At 35.8% G+C, this 17,088-nt stretch overlaps 1 protein-coding gene across 8 annotated transcripts in view; it reads left to right on the top strand.

Annotated features, from left to right (window-relative positions):
- Positions 1-17,088, top strand: part of LOC107725315 (disabled homolog 2-interacting protein-like) — a 104,693-nt gene that overhangs the window by 62,019 nt on the left and 25,586 nt on the right. For 5 of the 8 annotated variants that reach the window (XM_016534542.1, XM_016534540.1, XM_016534544.1 and 2 more), the window contains 3 exons: positions 11,554-11,710; positions 15,338-15,436; positions 15,674-16,228. In XM_016534542.1, the coding sequence (XP_016390028.1) occupies positions 11,554-11,710; positions 15,338-15,436; positions 15,674-16,228 (811 nt within the window). Of the gene's footprint in view, positions 1-905; positions 1,077-11,553; positions 11,711-15,337; positions 15,437-15,673; positions 16,229-17,088 lie in introns of those variants that run through there. The other 3 variants (XM_016534547.1, XM_016534546.1, XM_016534541.1) reach the window with 3 other exon arrangements.

Here is a 17,088-nt window from a genome sequence, read left to right as displayed (position 1 = left end):
CTGTTGTCACTCCTACTTTTATCCTTCCGGAGCTCCTCCGTGAGACTCGAGACCGGTGATTGGCGCAGGTGTCGCGCATTAGCAATTACTCCACCGGCCTCGCTCCGTTCCCACGGCTCTCGGCCCCGCCCCTCTCGTCACATGTACATTATGTGGAAAATTATGTTTTTTTTTTTTTTTACCTTAAACCGCATAAACACATTGCATTACACCAAATACACAACATAATGTTCTTTTTAGCAGCGTCATATGACCCCTTTAAAGGGTCATGAAATCCCAGACTACTTTTTTTGAGATTTTAGCAAAGGTGTTTGTGTTGCACATCATAGAAGACAATGTTAGCATTCGATAGTTCTAACAGTTGGAGAAAACTGGTTAATTTTAAGCTTTTTTGCGCTATTTCAAAATTTTCATTTTGGGGTGGAGTAACCCTTTAAGCTATCGTATGGCTTCCGAAGTAACACAGAATAATACGCATAATCTCGGATATGGATCAGCCCTCTCTGACCGATACCCGCATCCCTAATAATAATATAATAAATAATAAAAAGTGCATAATTTGTCTATGATATCCCATTCTTTTTTCTAGATGTATGAGTATGAGTATGCACTACTCAGGTCAAAGTTTACTGGGCATATATACACCCACCCACGCTTCTAAACATCCATTTACTGCCAGCAAACATGCATGCTGGGAGATATTGTCTTTACTTTTGGATGTAGATTTTCTCAGTGCAGGGAAGAGGCCAGTATATCACAAAAGCCACAGGACAAAGGCCACACAGACACACACACACACACACACATGCTCACAGAGGGAAGGGGGCAGGGCCAGCTCACACTGTTCAGCCTGCTTCCGTTGCAAGCAATTGGATTCTTGTTGGGTAAATGGGGGGCCGTGCGATTGTGTGTGTGTGTGTGTGTGTGTGTGTGTGAGCCGCTGCGAGCGGGGCTGCGTGTGTCTGCTGTTCCCAGTGGCTCCGAGCCGCAGCAGAGGTAGCAAAATGGAGCTGTGAGCAGCCTTCCTCATCCTCGTCTTCATCACCAGGGGACCGGGGATCCTGACAGCATGCCTGGTGAGTATTTCGTCCCAGAATCCCTGTGGTTCTGACAGGCACGCTGTAGATCCAGATCTTAGCGGATGGAGTGCGTTACGGGAGCGCTGCATTGTGCTTGAATGGCATCTCATTACAGAGCTTCCATGCTGAAAGAATGAAAGCGGGCGAAAGAGAGATGAGGGACGAGTCACAGCGCTCTCCCAGCCTTTGTGGGCATTATCAGGGCATTAATCAATGGTAAACAGAGCGCTGCTGCGGTCAGCAGGGATTGTGGCCGGGAACTGAGGTGTTCAGTCCCTATGAACGGATCAGGGCTTTTAACTCCGCGCAGCTTCCCCATTCTGTCCTTTGTGTGGGAGCAGATGTACAAAAACGCACGCTGGGTGAGGAATACACACCGTCAGGTGGAGGCTAGAGGTCTTTATGACTGCTTTTGGTAACGTTTTTTCATTTAATGGCACAGTCAGTTTGTGAATTGATATTATGAGATCCATTATTCCACCCTGTTACTGGGTGGTGACATGTGCTGTTTGACATCCCAATGTTCTCTGTGGATTGGGCGGATCTGATAATCCATGTTTGAAGAGATGCTATGAGAGAATGAAGATTTTTGCAATTTATAATTCATTCTTAAAAATAAATGTTTTCACAGTTTTGGTTTTCCAAAGAACCTTTTAGTGAACAATTCCTAAATTACTTATTTTTTTCTTAGTGTGAAGATCATTTTAAAATCTAAAGAACCTTTTTCTACTATCTAATGAATCTAATGGTTCTATGGATGTTAAAAGAACACTCCACTATTAGGCTAACTTCCGTCAGCATAACCAACGTGACCACCTGCTTGCACTGGGAGCGTGCTAGGGACTATTTTCAGGCGCTGCGTAATATCATTGCAGGTCATTTTTGAGCGAGATGCTAACGGTCTAATCAGATTCAACGTTCTATGCTAAGCTACAGCTAAAAGTGCTACCGCCAGACCCGGAGATCGGCTGAATGGATTCGAAAACGGTAAAACTCAACTGTTTAACTCTAGGGGAGTTGGAAAATGAGCCTATTTTCAAAAATAGTGGAGTGTTCCTTTAAAGGTTCTTTATGGAACCATAGATGCCATTAAAGAACCTTTGTTTTTGAGAGTGTTGTATAGGTTGTATATTTGATTTAGTGCATCTGTAGATGTGTATTTACATGAGTGTGTTATTTAGTACAAGAAAGAGCTAAATATTTGCTTGAGAAGCTCGATGGTGAAGACTGAGTATGTTATGAATCTGTGTCGTATTTATTATAAATTATGAGTACTTTGCTTTATGTTATTGCCGTGATTAAATGTTTATTGGCAAACAAAATGAATTAATTCACACTATAATGTGTTCTCATTCTAAATGCTGCTGGACACATAACATATAAATCTTAATCGTATGAGACATGTAGAGTAAATAATAAATAGTCAAGTATGTTTTTGTTAATTAGAGAAAATCAATTTAAATGGTTGACACTCATTTAGTAAATAAACAAAAGAAAATCCCGCACACAACCAATACTTGCAAAAGTATAAAAAAAATTATAATATTGGTAGTGTGCTTGATTTTCTTTTGTTTTTTGTTTTTTGACCTTTTTTGGTCTTGCAGGTGTGTGTTGATTGATTGTTAATGGACACTCATTTAGTAAAAGAATTTGTGTATACAGTAATATACAGTGTGTGTGTGTCTGTGTGTGTTTATATATATACAGTATATATATATATATATATATATAGAGAGAGAGAGAGAGAGTTGAAATATAGAGTTGAAACCATCAATTAAAATGATTAATTTTACATTTTCATGTACAATATCCTGTAATAAAATTTAATAACAATATTTTTTAAAGTCACATTTTTTATTATAACCATATTGTTTACTTTAAAAAACATGTTTTCAAAATGCTTTTTTCACCAGACAGGTGCAGTGTGAATGTGCTATGCTGAGGGCAAAATGAATATTCATGTTTTAGATTATTTTTTTAATTATTTGTAGGTACCTGTTAATTACTCAGTTAGGAGCAAGGTTTGGCATTTGTGTGAGTGTTTGCGTCTGACTCATTCTGTCCAAGCCAATCTAAGCCATTATCACTAGTTGTGTGAAGGATTTTTAAGGGCCCTCAAAATTCATGATGATTTCAAAAACCTTGTCACATAGCAGTTTAAGACTCGCCAAGGTTAACGCAGAAATGTCATTCCATTTTAACTGCCTCTCTCTACACAACCATTTTAGAGCGTCAGTAATTCCTGGCTGTTCAAAAGCCTTGCTGGTTGTGGGCTGGTAAAATTGGGTAGAAGTTGACATGTCAAGCATTGGCAGATGCATTTAATGGGCTTTTACAGCTCTTTATGTTGACCTAAAAAAAAATGATGTGTTATTTGGCTGTCAGTTCTTTGAAATGGTCCGTTTTGAACCATGTTATGCCATGTTATAACCTTGTTAGTCAATGCACGGTAAACATCAACAGTTTATTGTCTTATTTAATGTCACCAGTACTGATTTAAGAATGTGCATTTAAACTTGAGTTCCATTTTTCATGGAAGTAAAATGTTTATTTTCATAAAATATGCATCCATAACTTTTGTTTTTCTCCTACTTTCTCAAAAAAAAAAAAAAAAAATTGTTTTCCATGCCCCAAGAATCACCCAAATAAGCTTCTTTGAAAAGATTCTTGATGAAACGTTTTAGGAGTGACCCCATCGATAGTGCTGAGATTATGTAACTATTCATCTGTGAACTCAAACACAGCTGTTGAAATGCAGTAATAAGCTGTGTACCAGGGTATTATGAGATGCTGAATAATTACATTGTTCACTGAGCTCCCAAATGTTTTTCTGATTATAAAATGAGAGGTTTAGTGGGATGTGTTACATGAGCTGACTGATCTAGTTCTCATGTATCTTGTGTATTCATATTGCCCTTAAGGGATAATGGATAGTTTTGACATTTTGTCATGTTTTTTTACTCCAAGTATGTAGCCAAAAACATATTTGAGTGTAAGTAAAAATGGCTTAAAAGCAAAGAAATAATATACATTTTTAGCTTTTGAAATCTTGGCTTGTGAAATTCTCTTAAATGTAGCTTGTTCATAATCTAAGCCTACAGTATATATACAGTCTATAGCATGTGTATAGCACACACACAAATACAATAAAAACAGTAATATTGCGAAATATTGTTACAATTTAAAACAACTTTTTCTGTTTGGATATATTTTAAAATAAAATGTATTCCTATGAACAAGCTGAATTTTTTAGCAGCCATTCATCTGCATATTAGAATGATTTCTGAAGGATCCTTCAAAAATCATTCTAATATGCCGATTTGCTGCTCAAGATACATGTTATCATTAATTCTTTGATAAATAGAAAGTTCAAATGAACAGGATTTTTTAAAAATACAACTTTTTTTGTAGCGATATCAGTCACTTTACTGTCCTTGCTAGTGGATGCATCAATAAAAGGATTAATTTCTTTCAAAAATGCAGAAGAGTTACTCAAGTACTTTACACCCTTGTAAAACATTGCTGTAGTTGTTCTGTATGTATTTCCCAGTTGCACTACAGGCCAAGTTTGAATTTCCATTAAACAGCACCGTATGCCAGGTTCACTGAGCCATTGTCATTCTCTTTAAAGATCTTGCTTGTATTGCTGGTTTCCTTGGCAGTCATTTCTTATTTGTAGCAGAGATCTCGAGGGAGGACTGCTTCCTGTCGGGGAGTGTGGGAACCGTTGGAGGCGGAGTACACCGTACACAGTCAACCACAGATATAGGACACAAACTTAGACCAGACGGCAGGCTGCACTCCACAACATGAATTTAATTACAGCATGCAAGGTCTGCGGAGTCCACAATCTGCTGCTGTCTATTCTTCCTCGCTTATTATTAGCTCATGAAGACGTACTTAAAGAGAAACCGTTTTGCTTGCCGTAATGTAGAAGTGCTTTTTTAATAATTGGCTATTTAGTGTTACCATTATTTTTTAAAGCTTTGTAGTGCAATGATACACAGACTTTTAACTGCAGGTTGCTTACGGATTTATAACCTTTAATTATGCAATTCCTTAAAAAATATTCTTCTTTAGTAGAATCATCTTTTTAAAGCATAACATTCCATGTAAACCCAACAAGAACTGCAGCAGCGATCTGTAAATCCCTGCTCTGATAGCAAGAGCAGCATTTTTTTTAATAGATATCCTTGAAAATGGATTCGGGTGTGTTCAAGATGCAACAGATTGTTCCCTAGGGTGCTTGGAGACTAAGGCACTCCCTCGCTCTAAATGTTTTAGGCAGAGCGCTGTACAGTGAACACGGTTTCCAACCCTTGCATCTGATATCTTGCAGGAAAATCAAGGATAATCGCTACATTGGCTCACTTCTCTTGCAGCCTCTGGACTTGTTTTGTTTTGCACTGGGACCATGCTGAATCAGAATAGTAAAAAGTAAGTTTGGGAAATGTTACTTCTTCCTGTTTTTCTCATCTTGATGGCTGCGGTTCTAGTGAAAAGTCTTGTTATTGACACTGGGTTTGATGGGATTAACAGATTAGCTGGATGTTTGACTGTTTTTCTGTAACCTGCAATGGAGTTTGTTGTTTCAGTTCATGCCGTGCCAAAATGTTTTCCTTTTTTTTTTTTTTGTAATAGCCACCCATAACGGAGCTTTGATGTCTGAATACCTAAGCGGTTATTGTAGTTTTTGATCATGATGTGAAGAGATTAATAAAGCTAATTATTAAAATAATTAATTTTAATATAAAAATTTACTACGTACAGCATTACTAAAAATAGTTCCACTTTCAACAGGGTCCAAAAGTGAGGTTCTGTTTACCATTATATATTTGTTTTACATCATGTTTCTTTGTTTTATTATTATTTTTTTTTTAAAATAAAAAAATTCAGAATTTCTGTGTTTACATTTGTATGTACTGTATGCAAACGTCATTGTTTTCTTAAAATAAGTACAAAAAACCCAAGATGCAAAGAGATTTTGTCATTATACACTTCTCTTTTGCATTTTAAACTGATAAGAAAACATATTTTTTAATACACTGTAGAAGATTCTATTTCCAAACTCGACCTGTGTAAATCTCAGCTCCATGAGCTCACATTTCCCATGAGTCATCACCAGCCTTCTCTGATCAGAGGAGCCCATGCATGCACAAATAGAACAAGTTTGTGCCCATGCAGATGTCTACTTGACCTTTGCATTATTTAATGCTACGAATGCCGTGTTTTGTCTACTAATAGATGATTTTCAGTGCTTACTTTTCCAGAAAGAATATTAGGATAATATGTCTGCCTTTTTATTCAGAGATGTGGCTTAGCGGTTAACACAAGTGCATGCATTGATGTAGGGGTGTGCGATATCATGATTTCTGATCGTGGAAGATTAAAATGTCTCCACAATCTGCTTTTTTTATCACAAGAACAACGTGTCATACATTCACATGAAATGTTAACTCAGCGGTAGAGTTACACTCATGGGACACTGCACTTCGCAATCACAAAAGTTCATTATTTGCATGTGCTTTAAAGCCTTGCCGGTGAAATATATCATCCGTGTGCTGTTCTAACATGCGCTTTTTCTGAGCGTGTACACCTGAAGTGCGCACACACTAAAAAAAGCCTGTCAAACAGCGCCTGATTACTGGAATACGCTATCTTTAGTGTTGGATTGAGCTAATACTGTCAAAAGTTGGTTATGTCTAAAGTGAAAGTAAACAGTTGAGAGAAAAGCGGATACGTATCTGTATATTAGATGCGTGCAAGTCTTAAAGTGACAGCAGAGTAATAGTACTGAACTTGCTGCAGCTTGTCATTAAAGGTATAGTTCACCCCCCAAAAAAATTTATTCTGCCATTATTTACTCACTCTCATGTTGTCCCAAACCTGTATTAATTACTTTCTTGTGCTGAACACAAAAGAAGATATTTTAAAGAATGTGGGTAACCAAACAGTTGCTGGTCCCCATTGACTTTGATAGTAGGAAACAAAAAACGGGACCAGCAATTGTTTGGTTACCCACATTATTCATTCATTCGTTCGGTTTTTAAAATAGAGAAAGTAGTTTGGCTTTCAAAAATAGTAAAACCAACATGACAAAGAATAATGATAAAATCATGAATTGCGATTTTCCTAAATAAAAAAAAATGATGTGATATTTTTGCCATATCGCCCACTCCTACATTGAAGTGTGCTGTTCATGTAGATGATTCAAGTTTGAGGTTTGCAGCATTTAGCAATCCGTTCCTTCATTATTTCCTCTGCTGTAGTCATGATACTGTAAATTAAAATGGCGAAAGGACAAGCAATTGTTTACAAATTGTGTACAAATTTTATGTATATATTTGAGTGTGTGTGTGTGTCTCTCTCTCTATATATGTATTCATTAAAAATGCATCAATACTTGTATATATAATTATAGAAATATAGATATATGTAACTAACATTAGTTATGTAATTCATAAAATTGAGTATTAAAATATTATAAACCGTCTTTATCATTTTCTGTTATGAAGCACGTTTTTTTCCATTCCTGTTGCCCTCATCGGTAATTCGCAAAATGCATAAAGCAAGTTTCCTTGTCATTTTGGTCGATGTTTGGAGCAAATATGTTTGCCTCAGGTCATGTGTGAATTCGCTGACACCACTGGCAGAGTCACTAGAGGGACGTTACATGAGTTTTATTATCAGCCTGCAGTCTGCAGTGTGTCATTCGTCAATCGTTTAAATGCACTCAGGACTTGAGAAGCACTGGCTTGATTTTATCTATTACATGTCAGGAAAAATGAACAGATGAACTGTGGTATGCAGGACCTCAGGAGGGTAATATGGTCATCGTCCTGTGGGATTTGACTGAGAAGAGTTTTTATAGCCTTTGACTGACCCTGTGCATTCTTATGAAACTAGTGGAATTTCAGAAAAATATCTGTATTTCTTGTCTTCTTTTAAATCCTATTCTGACTGTCATGGACCAGGATAGCGAAATGGGCCTGTAACTTTCTTGAGACTTTCCCAGGGAGTTTTTATGTTACACAATTTCATAACTCATAATTTGATCTGCTAGCTTTAATTTCTGTTAGCAGCAGTGCGCCTGTGTAATTCCATCATCTGTTACCTCAACTCAATATCTAAGGGCTCATACGAAAATCGATTTGGTTGCACATTTTTTTCTCCTTTCTGGGTTGTACTGTATAGTAATTTGCAGGACTGGCAGGATGAGATTTGTGGATGCTATAACTTCAGTGACTTACAGCATGAGGATGTCGTAATAATAGATAAAGCCCTGCACCTCTCAAGAGTGCACACTGTAAAAAAAAACTCTGTGACATATACGGTAAAATACCGGCAGCTGTGGTTGCCAGAACTTCACCGTAAAAAATATGGTAGCAACATTTTGGGTTTTACAGACTTAACTTAAATTTACAATAAAACTGATGTAATATTAATAAACCAACATATTGAAGTACGACTATCTGTACATAGGATTTACTTAACTTTAGGCATTAGCCAACTTGTTAGGCATAGCCATAAGATGGTTTTGTTACATTCATGACATGCCCAAAGCAGTTGTTTTTTTATTATTATTGTTAGATTCATGTTAGCAGGTCCTCAACCCAAGCACGCGCTACACTTGACCACAATGGTAACCCCCAGAATAAAACTGATGTAATATTAATAAACCAACATATTGAAGTACGACTATCTGTTTTGAACCATTGTAATGCACTGATAACCACCAAAAACTGGTGGTGATGAGAAAGTCACACACTCAAAAAAATAATTCATTGGATGAACTCAATTTAATTGAGGGCAGCATTTCCATCCAATAAATATATGTAGCCCCAACTCATAAAAAACAAATTCATGCGATGAAATGTAATTGAGTTGAGCCAACTCAATATGATCGAATATAGTTTAAATGAAATTGATACATTGATAAAGTGATTTTTTTTATGCTTGTTGAACTCAAACTAAAACATTTAACTGGAAAATAAATTATTTGGCAGATATCCTTCTACACTCAAAAAAAGAATACATAGGCTCTACTGAACTTTAGGCATTAGCCAACTTGTTAGGCATAGCCATAAGATGGTTTTGTTACATTCATGACATGCCCAAAGCAGTTGTTTTTTTATTATTATTGTTAGATTCATGTTAGCAGGTCCTCAACCCAAGCACGCGCTACACTTGACCACAATGGTAACCCCCAAAAACACTAACATACCAGAAACTGTTTTAAATACAAACATAAAAGAGCATTAAACATTAACAAGTCTCCCAATTTTATCATCTTAATAAAAAATGCCTAAAATAACATTTCAACATTTACTCTCCTTATCAAGCCCTGTGCAAAGCATGATGGGAAGGGGAAATCCACTTCCTAGTTGCACAAGTAAAATTGTTTATGTACTCTCAACTCAAATGATTTAAGTAAAGTGGTTGTAAAGAATTGTGTTGGATTAACTTAATTTTCTTAAGTAAATTGAAGTAAAGCATCAAATGTTATTTTTGGCCTACTTAATTGAAACATGTTGTTTCAAAATGAAAATATTGAGTTGAACCAAAACGCAACTGTTTCAAGTCAGTTTAACACAATGCAATTGTTTAAATGGGAAACCTAACATAATGGTGTTAAATTATTTTTTTAAATAAACTGAACAGTGTTGGAGAATAATTTTTTTGAGTGCATGATGAAGCAAAGCTCATCACAAACAGCTTTTCTACAAGCTGAGGAGGGCAATATTTATATATTGCACAGTGGTGCACAGTGTCATTCACACAAACACTAAATCCCCTTATGGTGACACATGATACTGAAATAATGCAATAAACATTAATTTAACGACATTAGATGTAAGATAAAACCCAATAATGTACACAACTAATAAGAAAAAAACTAAGAAGTTATTTCAACAAAAAAAAACATAAAATATGAAGTGTCATGCAGGGAATTCTGGGAGTGTCAATTTACGTTTTTCCACTGTAAATTTTACAATGACTTTTTCTTTTTCACTTCCAAAAACCGTATTTTTTAACAGTATTTGACTGTAAAATTACATTAAATGTAATTACATTTATTCACCGTATATAGTATGGAAACTTACTGTTAACCAATTAACAGGTTTTTACTGTAGCATTTTTACAGTCTTTTACTGTTAAAATCACAATAACTTTTTACAGTGCAGGAAAGAGCAATCCTGATCCTGATTTATGCAGTAGTAAATACAAAATATATTAATACTATATCAGTTATCAGTCTGTATTATTTATTTATCTGGCATCATATCAATGAATATTCATATGTAATTTGAAAAATGTCCTGCTCATTATCCTTATTTTTACATTTATATTATCTTGGCCATCATTTATCGCTCATTTGAATAATTTAATAACATTGTTAAGTGCAGTCGTAAATCTCAGAATGGATATCCATTTTTCATACTGTTTATTTAAAAAAGTTGTGATGCCTGAATTTTTTTGCGGCATTCAAAATAATTTTAGTTTTAATAATTTATTTTTCTATTTTGTATTTTATTATATACCAAGTATATTAAATTTTTTTTCATACCTCAGTTATGTTTCATAGCTTTGTCTCAGATGTGTCCTAATATTTCTTAGGAGAAATAAATATAGACAATAATGGGACATTTGTAGAAATATTGTAAGCTACAAAATTAACGTTGAAAGTAGAGCTCAGACGAGTTAATTTTTTAAAGATGTTAAAGTGGTATATTGAAGTTCATGTTGAAATGAACATTTGATTGCACATTTTGATATCTTAGCAATTTAGAGCACAGTTTTAGACATTGTTGAGATATCTAAAACTTCAGAGAAGAGAGATTTTTCTCAGGAAACCCTAACAGCACACTTAATTTGCTCCATTTGCTCTTTCCTAATCACATCATTGTCTAGGACGAGCAATTAAGAAATTAGCAACATTTTATTTCCTAAAGGAACATGGAGAAGACGAGTCACACTTCCTGTAAACACTTCCTTCTCACCTTTTACTTTGTGTGTGTGTATGAGTGTTACTTCCTTTTCCTTTTTGTGACAGTACTAGTCATCTCAACATGCCCTCGGCGGCATCATTCAAACAGTCCCATCCGAGTGAAGGTCAACCAACTGGAGGGCAAACTTTGTTTACCACTTCCTATGTAAGACACACCTCACTTCCAATTAGGCAAAGCTGCTTTTTGATGCCTCATTACAACTTTGTGGAATAATTTCCAGGCCGCCGCCCCTCTGATCTTCATCAGATATGTCATGACGGTGCCTGGAAGCTTCGGCTTTTGTATGCATTGCAGCAGAACCGCTGACTAGTCAGGCGATGAGAAGTCAGCAGCTCGTGCTGTGCTCACAGCAGCACGCCAGCGTATTCCGATAGTTCCGGTTCGCATCGCATCTGACTTCTAATAAACTACAAATGCCTGTTTGACTCTGATGCATGTGTTCCTCTCTTCCTGTTTCACTCCAGTAGATCCCATCTGATGCCGAGGCTGAAGGAATCGCGGTCTCACGAGTCGTTGCTCAGCCCCAGCAGTGCAGTAGAAGCTCTAGATCTCAGTATGGAGGAGGAAGTGCTCATCAAACCTGTGCACAGCAGCATCCTGGGACAGGATTTCTGCTTTGAGGTGAGTCAGCTGACCTCAGTGACCTGTTGAAGTCACAGCTCTGAATTAATTGCCAAAAGGACTTTTAATGTCCGACAAGTCTCAAAATAGCACGCAGCAAAGGCCCATTAAAACTTCATCAAGGCCATTAGCCAAGATCAAATAGTTTGCAGAAAATAGCAGCGCTATCTAGCCGTTCCGCAGTTAAGTCATTGAGGGGCCACGGGTCATGTTACTGGATGATTTGCACGTGTGCTGCAGAGAAGGCTCACTTAAAACAGATGCTTGTATAATTACAAGGTCAGAGGGTGCAGACAAAGTAAACTGTGATCAGGCATCGGCATGAAGGTTTCCTTAAAGGAATAGTTATTCACCTAAAAAAATTATATATATATATTACTCTAGTTATTACTCCATTACTCCAGTATAAAGTGTCACATGATCCTTAAGAAATCATTCTAATATGATTATTAGAATTATCTATTATTATTAGAATTATCAATGTTGTCAACAGTTGTGCTGCCAAATATTTTTTGGGAAACTGTGATACTGTATCTTTCCAGGATTCTTTGATGAATAAAAAGTTAAAAAGAACAGCATTTATTCAAAATATAAATCTTTTCTAACAATATAAATCTTTGCTCTTCACTTCTTAACAATTTAACACATCCTCGCTGAATAAAAGTCTTAATTTCTTTAAAAAAAAAGAAAGAATAAACATTTACTGACCCTGAACTTTTGAACGTAGTGTATATTGTTAGAAAATATTTCTATTAGAATGATTTCTGAAGGATCATGTGACACTTTATATTGGAGTAATGATGCAGAAACTTCAGCTTTACATCACAGGAATAAATTAGATTTTAATTGGAGTGAAAAATTTAAGGGGGTCTGAATACTTTCCGTACCCACTGTATATATATATATATATATATATTTAATTTTTTTAGGTGAATAACTATTCCTTTAAGGAAACCTGCATGCCAATATACACATATATAAATTACATAATTGATTTATTTTATTTATAGTGTACTGTACTTCTAAACCTTTCTTACTTCTGTGGAAAAGGGATTTTAAAGGACGTTCATGCTGCTTCGTGGCTGTCAAAATACCATTAAAAGCAGTGCTGGAAAGCTACTTTGAAACTTTAGCTTGCCAAGCAGCAAGCTAAGCATAATTTGAAGTTGTTAAACTACAGTCATGCTGCTGTTTTAGATTACATTTAATTAACTACTGTACATTAAAATTGCTTACAGGGGAATGTTTTTGTATTTAAAAATATAATAATATAATTTATTTAGAGCTGTATTTTTGTTCGCACTAAAACAATGATTTTAGAAAAGGGTTTTTGCATTAATCTCAGTTAGGTAGTATGATACTTAAATCAGGCATCTGCATGCAGATCTTAATACCAGAAGGGCCTTCCTGTCTCTTTGCATTTCCTGCCCAGAGGGTGCAAAAGAGCCTGTCCCATCTGTCTGAACATCTCCTCTCATTCTCTCTGTGCTCTGTGAGGTGAGTTCTGAGAGGCCAATTCACATGGAGTTGATGACTGTTACACTGCAGCAGACGCCAGCTGGAAAGAATGAGACACCTACAGTTAGTAGGAGTTCTGCAGGGGTCAGCCAGAGGTCCATTATGGATCATGCTCTGTTTGCTCTATTTATTCCATCATTTATCATGTAAACTAGAATTATAACATTCAGAATTACATGGAAATTGAATTGCATTTAGTAGGGTACACTAAATTTCTCAGGTGGAAGGATAAACTGACTTTTTAAAAAATAAGACTAATTGACATAAAATTTGACAAAATTTTGAGCTTAAAAATAATGTTTTGCCATTACATTGTAAATGTTTATACAATTGCTTATTTGAAATATTTGAAATATAATGTAGCGGTCGCCATGATTTTGCCAAGTAAGACATGTTCCTGGATCAACATCTTTTGTTGATCCTGGATCAACATTACTGTCCAAAAATATAGACTAAACCCAATCCCTACCCCTAAACCTAACCTTACCTATAATTTATTCCTAAAATCAGAGGGAAATGATAGCTGATTAACAAGGGTGTAGAAGCGCCTAATCCTGATTGTAAGCCTAAAACTGACATTTCCTGAAAATCTCTCAAATCTGATTGGTTGATTGGAATGATGTTCCAGGATCAACAAGGATGTTGATACATGTTGTACTTGGTCAAATCACGCTCACCGTAGCTATTACTTAATTTTGTTCATTTTTAGTTTTATTTTATATTTAATTACATTTTGCACTCTACTTATTTAAAATATCTATATTTCAAATGATATTTAAATTTAAATATTTTACAATTATTTATTTTTGTTTAATATTTGTTACTTATTTTAAATATTTATTTCAGTTTAAATGTAATCTATTATATTTAAATTATTTAAAGGCAGGGTAGTTGATTTGGTTCAAAAACATTTTTTGTTATGCTGGTCTCTTCACATTTCGAAAGCACTCATTAAGTTAAGTTGTCTAAATTTATTTCTATGTATTTATATCGATTGTGGAAGGCGCAGGACCATAAAATGTTCGTCCAATCAAAATGTTCGTTCCGAACATTACGATAGGCTGTCCTGCCTGCCTGTCAAAATATGTATTTGCATACCTCTGTGCACCCTGTTTGCGCAGACATGATACGTCATCAGTGCGTTCCAGTGAGAGTGAAAGGCGCTATTATTGTAATATAATGCGCTTTATACTGTAATGTTTTCTCACCGGTGATGGAGACATGAGGTAATCTGACAGCGTTGCATTCAATCCTCCACCAACGCCATCTCTCATCGTATCTCAGATTAGTCTCCGCTCTGTCTGAGCGCATTCGTGTGTTTTGTGCGAGGTGTGGCTTTGCAGCGTGATTATGCAGGGAGGGTGGGGATCTTGCTTTCAAAGCTAACTTGCTATTGCTAGCCTTTCAGAAATCGCCTACCATACCTTTAAATATAAATAATTTAAATGTATTTTATTTTTTATTATATTTCACTATTAATTTCACAATTAAAATATAGTTTACATTCTAATTTAATTGTAATTACTTATTTTTTTATTTAATATTTACTTCTTCATTTTTCTAATTACTTATTTAAAATATTTATTTCAAATAAATAGAAGAAGAAGCTGCGTTACATCAGTGCAGATAATGCCTGCTTAAACTAGATCGGTTTTCAAATTAGAGCTGTTTTTGTTCTGAAACACAGCATGCAAAAATCTCGCAACTGTTTAGTGAATTCACCCCTCTATATTCAAACGTGGTCCAGTACTTTTGTTGTCACCTGGATTGTGTTGCTGTGAGCAGATGGTCTTTTCAGGATAAATTTTGGATATGAAAAGAACATTTGTAAAAGGCCTATGCATGTATCTCAACTCTCTGATATCACATGTGATCCTGCAAATATGTTAGATCTAAGTGTGCTCTGTCTGATAGGGCTATTTGAGAGTTTTATTCTTCCTCCAAATGTAATTGCTCTCCACTCCTGGGAAACGCTTGATTGATTGAGTGCTGTAACGTTCAGTGGATCTCTCTGCTCACATCCACCATCTCCCGATCTGCATTTCAGTCCTTTCTAGCTCGCTTAATGCACTTATCCACAAATTTGTTAATTGTAATTTGTAATTGCAGGTAACTACTTCAACAGGAAGCAAATGCTTCTCATGTCGGTCGGCTGCCGAGAGAGACAAATGGATGGAGAATTTGAGACGTGCTGTGCATCCCAACAAGGTAAACTGGATGATTCATCTGAATCCTGGGTAATTCTAGACGAGATGAGGTTTAAGCCAGTCAGCATGTTACTTTTTCATATATCCTGTCTCACATATTGATTGACCGTTTCTGATCGACTTCTCTGCATTAACTCGGCTTAACTTGTTAAAGTACACAGGAGGTTTTCTAATTCCTTTCTGCAGTTTACAGAGGTCACTGTAAAACGCAGTGTTTTCGTTTTTTTATATTCCGCAGGATAACACCCGTCGGGTGGAAAACATGCTGAAATGTTGGATTATCGAAGCCAAGGACTTGCCGGCAAAGAAAAAATACTTCTGTGAACTTTGTCTGGATGACACGTTATACGCACGGACTACCTGCAAACTCAAAACGGACAATGTTTTCTGGGGCGAACACTTTGAGTTCAACAACCTGCCCTCAGTTAAGAGCATCACCGTGCATCTTTACAAAGAAACGGACAAAAAGAAGAAGAAGGACAAAAATAACTATGTGGGCCTGGTCAATATCCCTATAGCGGCAGTCACCGGGCGGCAGTTTGTGGAAAAATGGTATTCCGTGAGCACGCCAAATCCCAATAAAGGAAAGAGTCCGGGACCCATGGTCCGAATGAAATCCCGATATCAGAGCATGAGCATCCTCCCCATGGAGCTGTACAAGGAGTTCGCAGAGTATATTACTAACAATTATATGCTAATGTGCTCGTTGCTGGAGCCAGCACTAAGTGTGAAGAACAAGGAGGAGATGGCTTGTGCACTTGTCCATATCTTACAAAGCACAGGCAAGGCCAAGGTAAGATGATTGCATTGTATGCTTTTATGCCACTTTAAAGGGGTCATATGATGCGATTTCAAGTTTTCCTTTCTGTAGAAAACGAAGCGTTTGAGAGAGACGGGGCATAGAGGACCTACAATAATGTACAGTATTTGAAAAATAATGTGTTTTTTGAACAATAAAGCATGTCAACATATTCTGTTACACCAAATACACAAAATAATGATCTTTAAAAATGCATCATATGACCCCTTTAAAGTAAACATGAAATCAGAGTTCACCCTATTTTCTCTCCTAATGCACATTCTTGCCCTTGTTGTACAGGATTCATCAGTTCACATTATTACAATATAACAGTTTAAGGCTACTGTTGTACAGTATATACAACAAATATGATATGTACAGTAAGAAATGAGATCAAATAAATCATACAACAAATCATACTATCTTATTTGCGATCAGTGTCATTTTGAAAGTTAAAGTTATATTTATAATTTAAAAGGTGTAATTTTTGAATATTAAAGAATATTAAAAATTTTAGTTTCATACATTTTGGGTTTATATATATATATATATATATATATATATAATTCAATTCAAGTTGATTTGTATAGTGCTTTTCGCGATACAAATCGTTGCAAAGCAGCTTTACAGAAAATTACGTCTCTACAATATATTTAGGTAGTAGCTTAGAGGAAGTAACAGTACATCCGTCTAGTTGCAAATTGTAATCCAAGAGATTCTGCGTACTGCTTTTTGGTCCAATTAGTAATAGTAAAAATTATTCGTCATCCAATCTTTTACATTTTTAATACACTCTGATAGCTTAGATAATTTAGAAGTTTCATCTGGTCTTGTTGAGATATATAGTTGAGTAT

The sequence above is a fragment of the Sinocyclocheilus rhinocerous genome, unplaced genomic scaffold, assembly GCF_001515625.1.
Source record: "Sinocyclocheilus rhinocerous isolate Xijiao unplaced genomic scaffold, SAMN03320098_v1.1 scaffold785, whole genome shotgun sequence".
Taxonomy (NCBI): Eukaryota; Metazoa; Chordata; class Actinopteri; order Cypriniformes; family Cyprinidae; genus Sinocyclocheilus; species Sinocyclocheilus rhinocerous.
The sequence above is the reverse complement of the archived record's forward strand: the minus strand, read 5'-3'. Positions and strand labels throughout refer to the sequence as shown.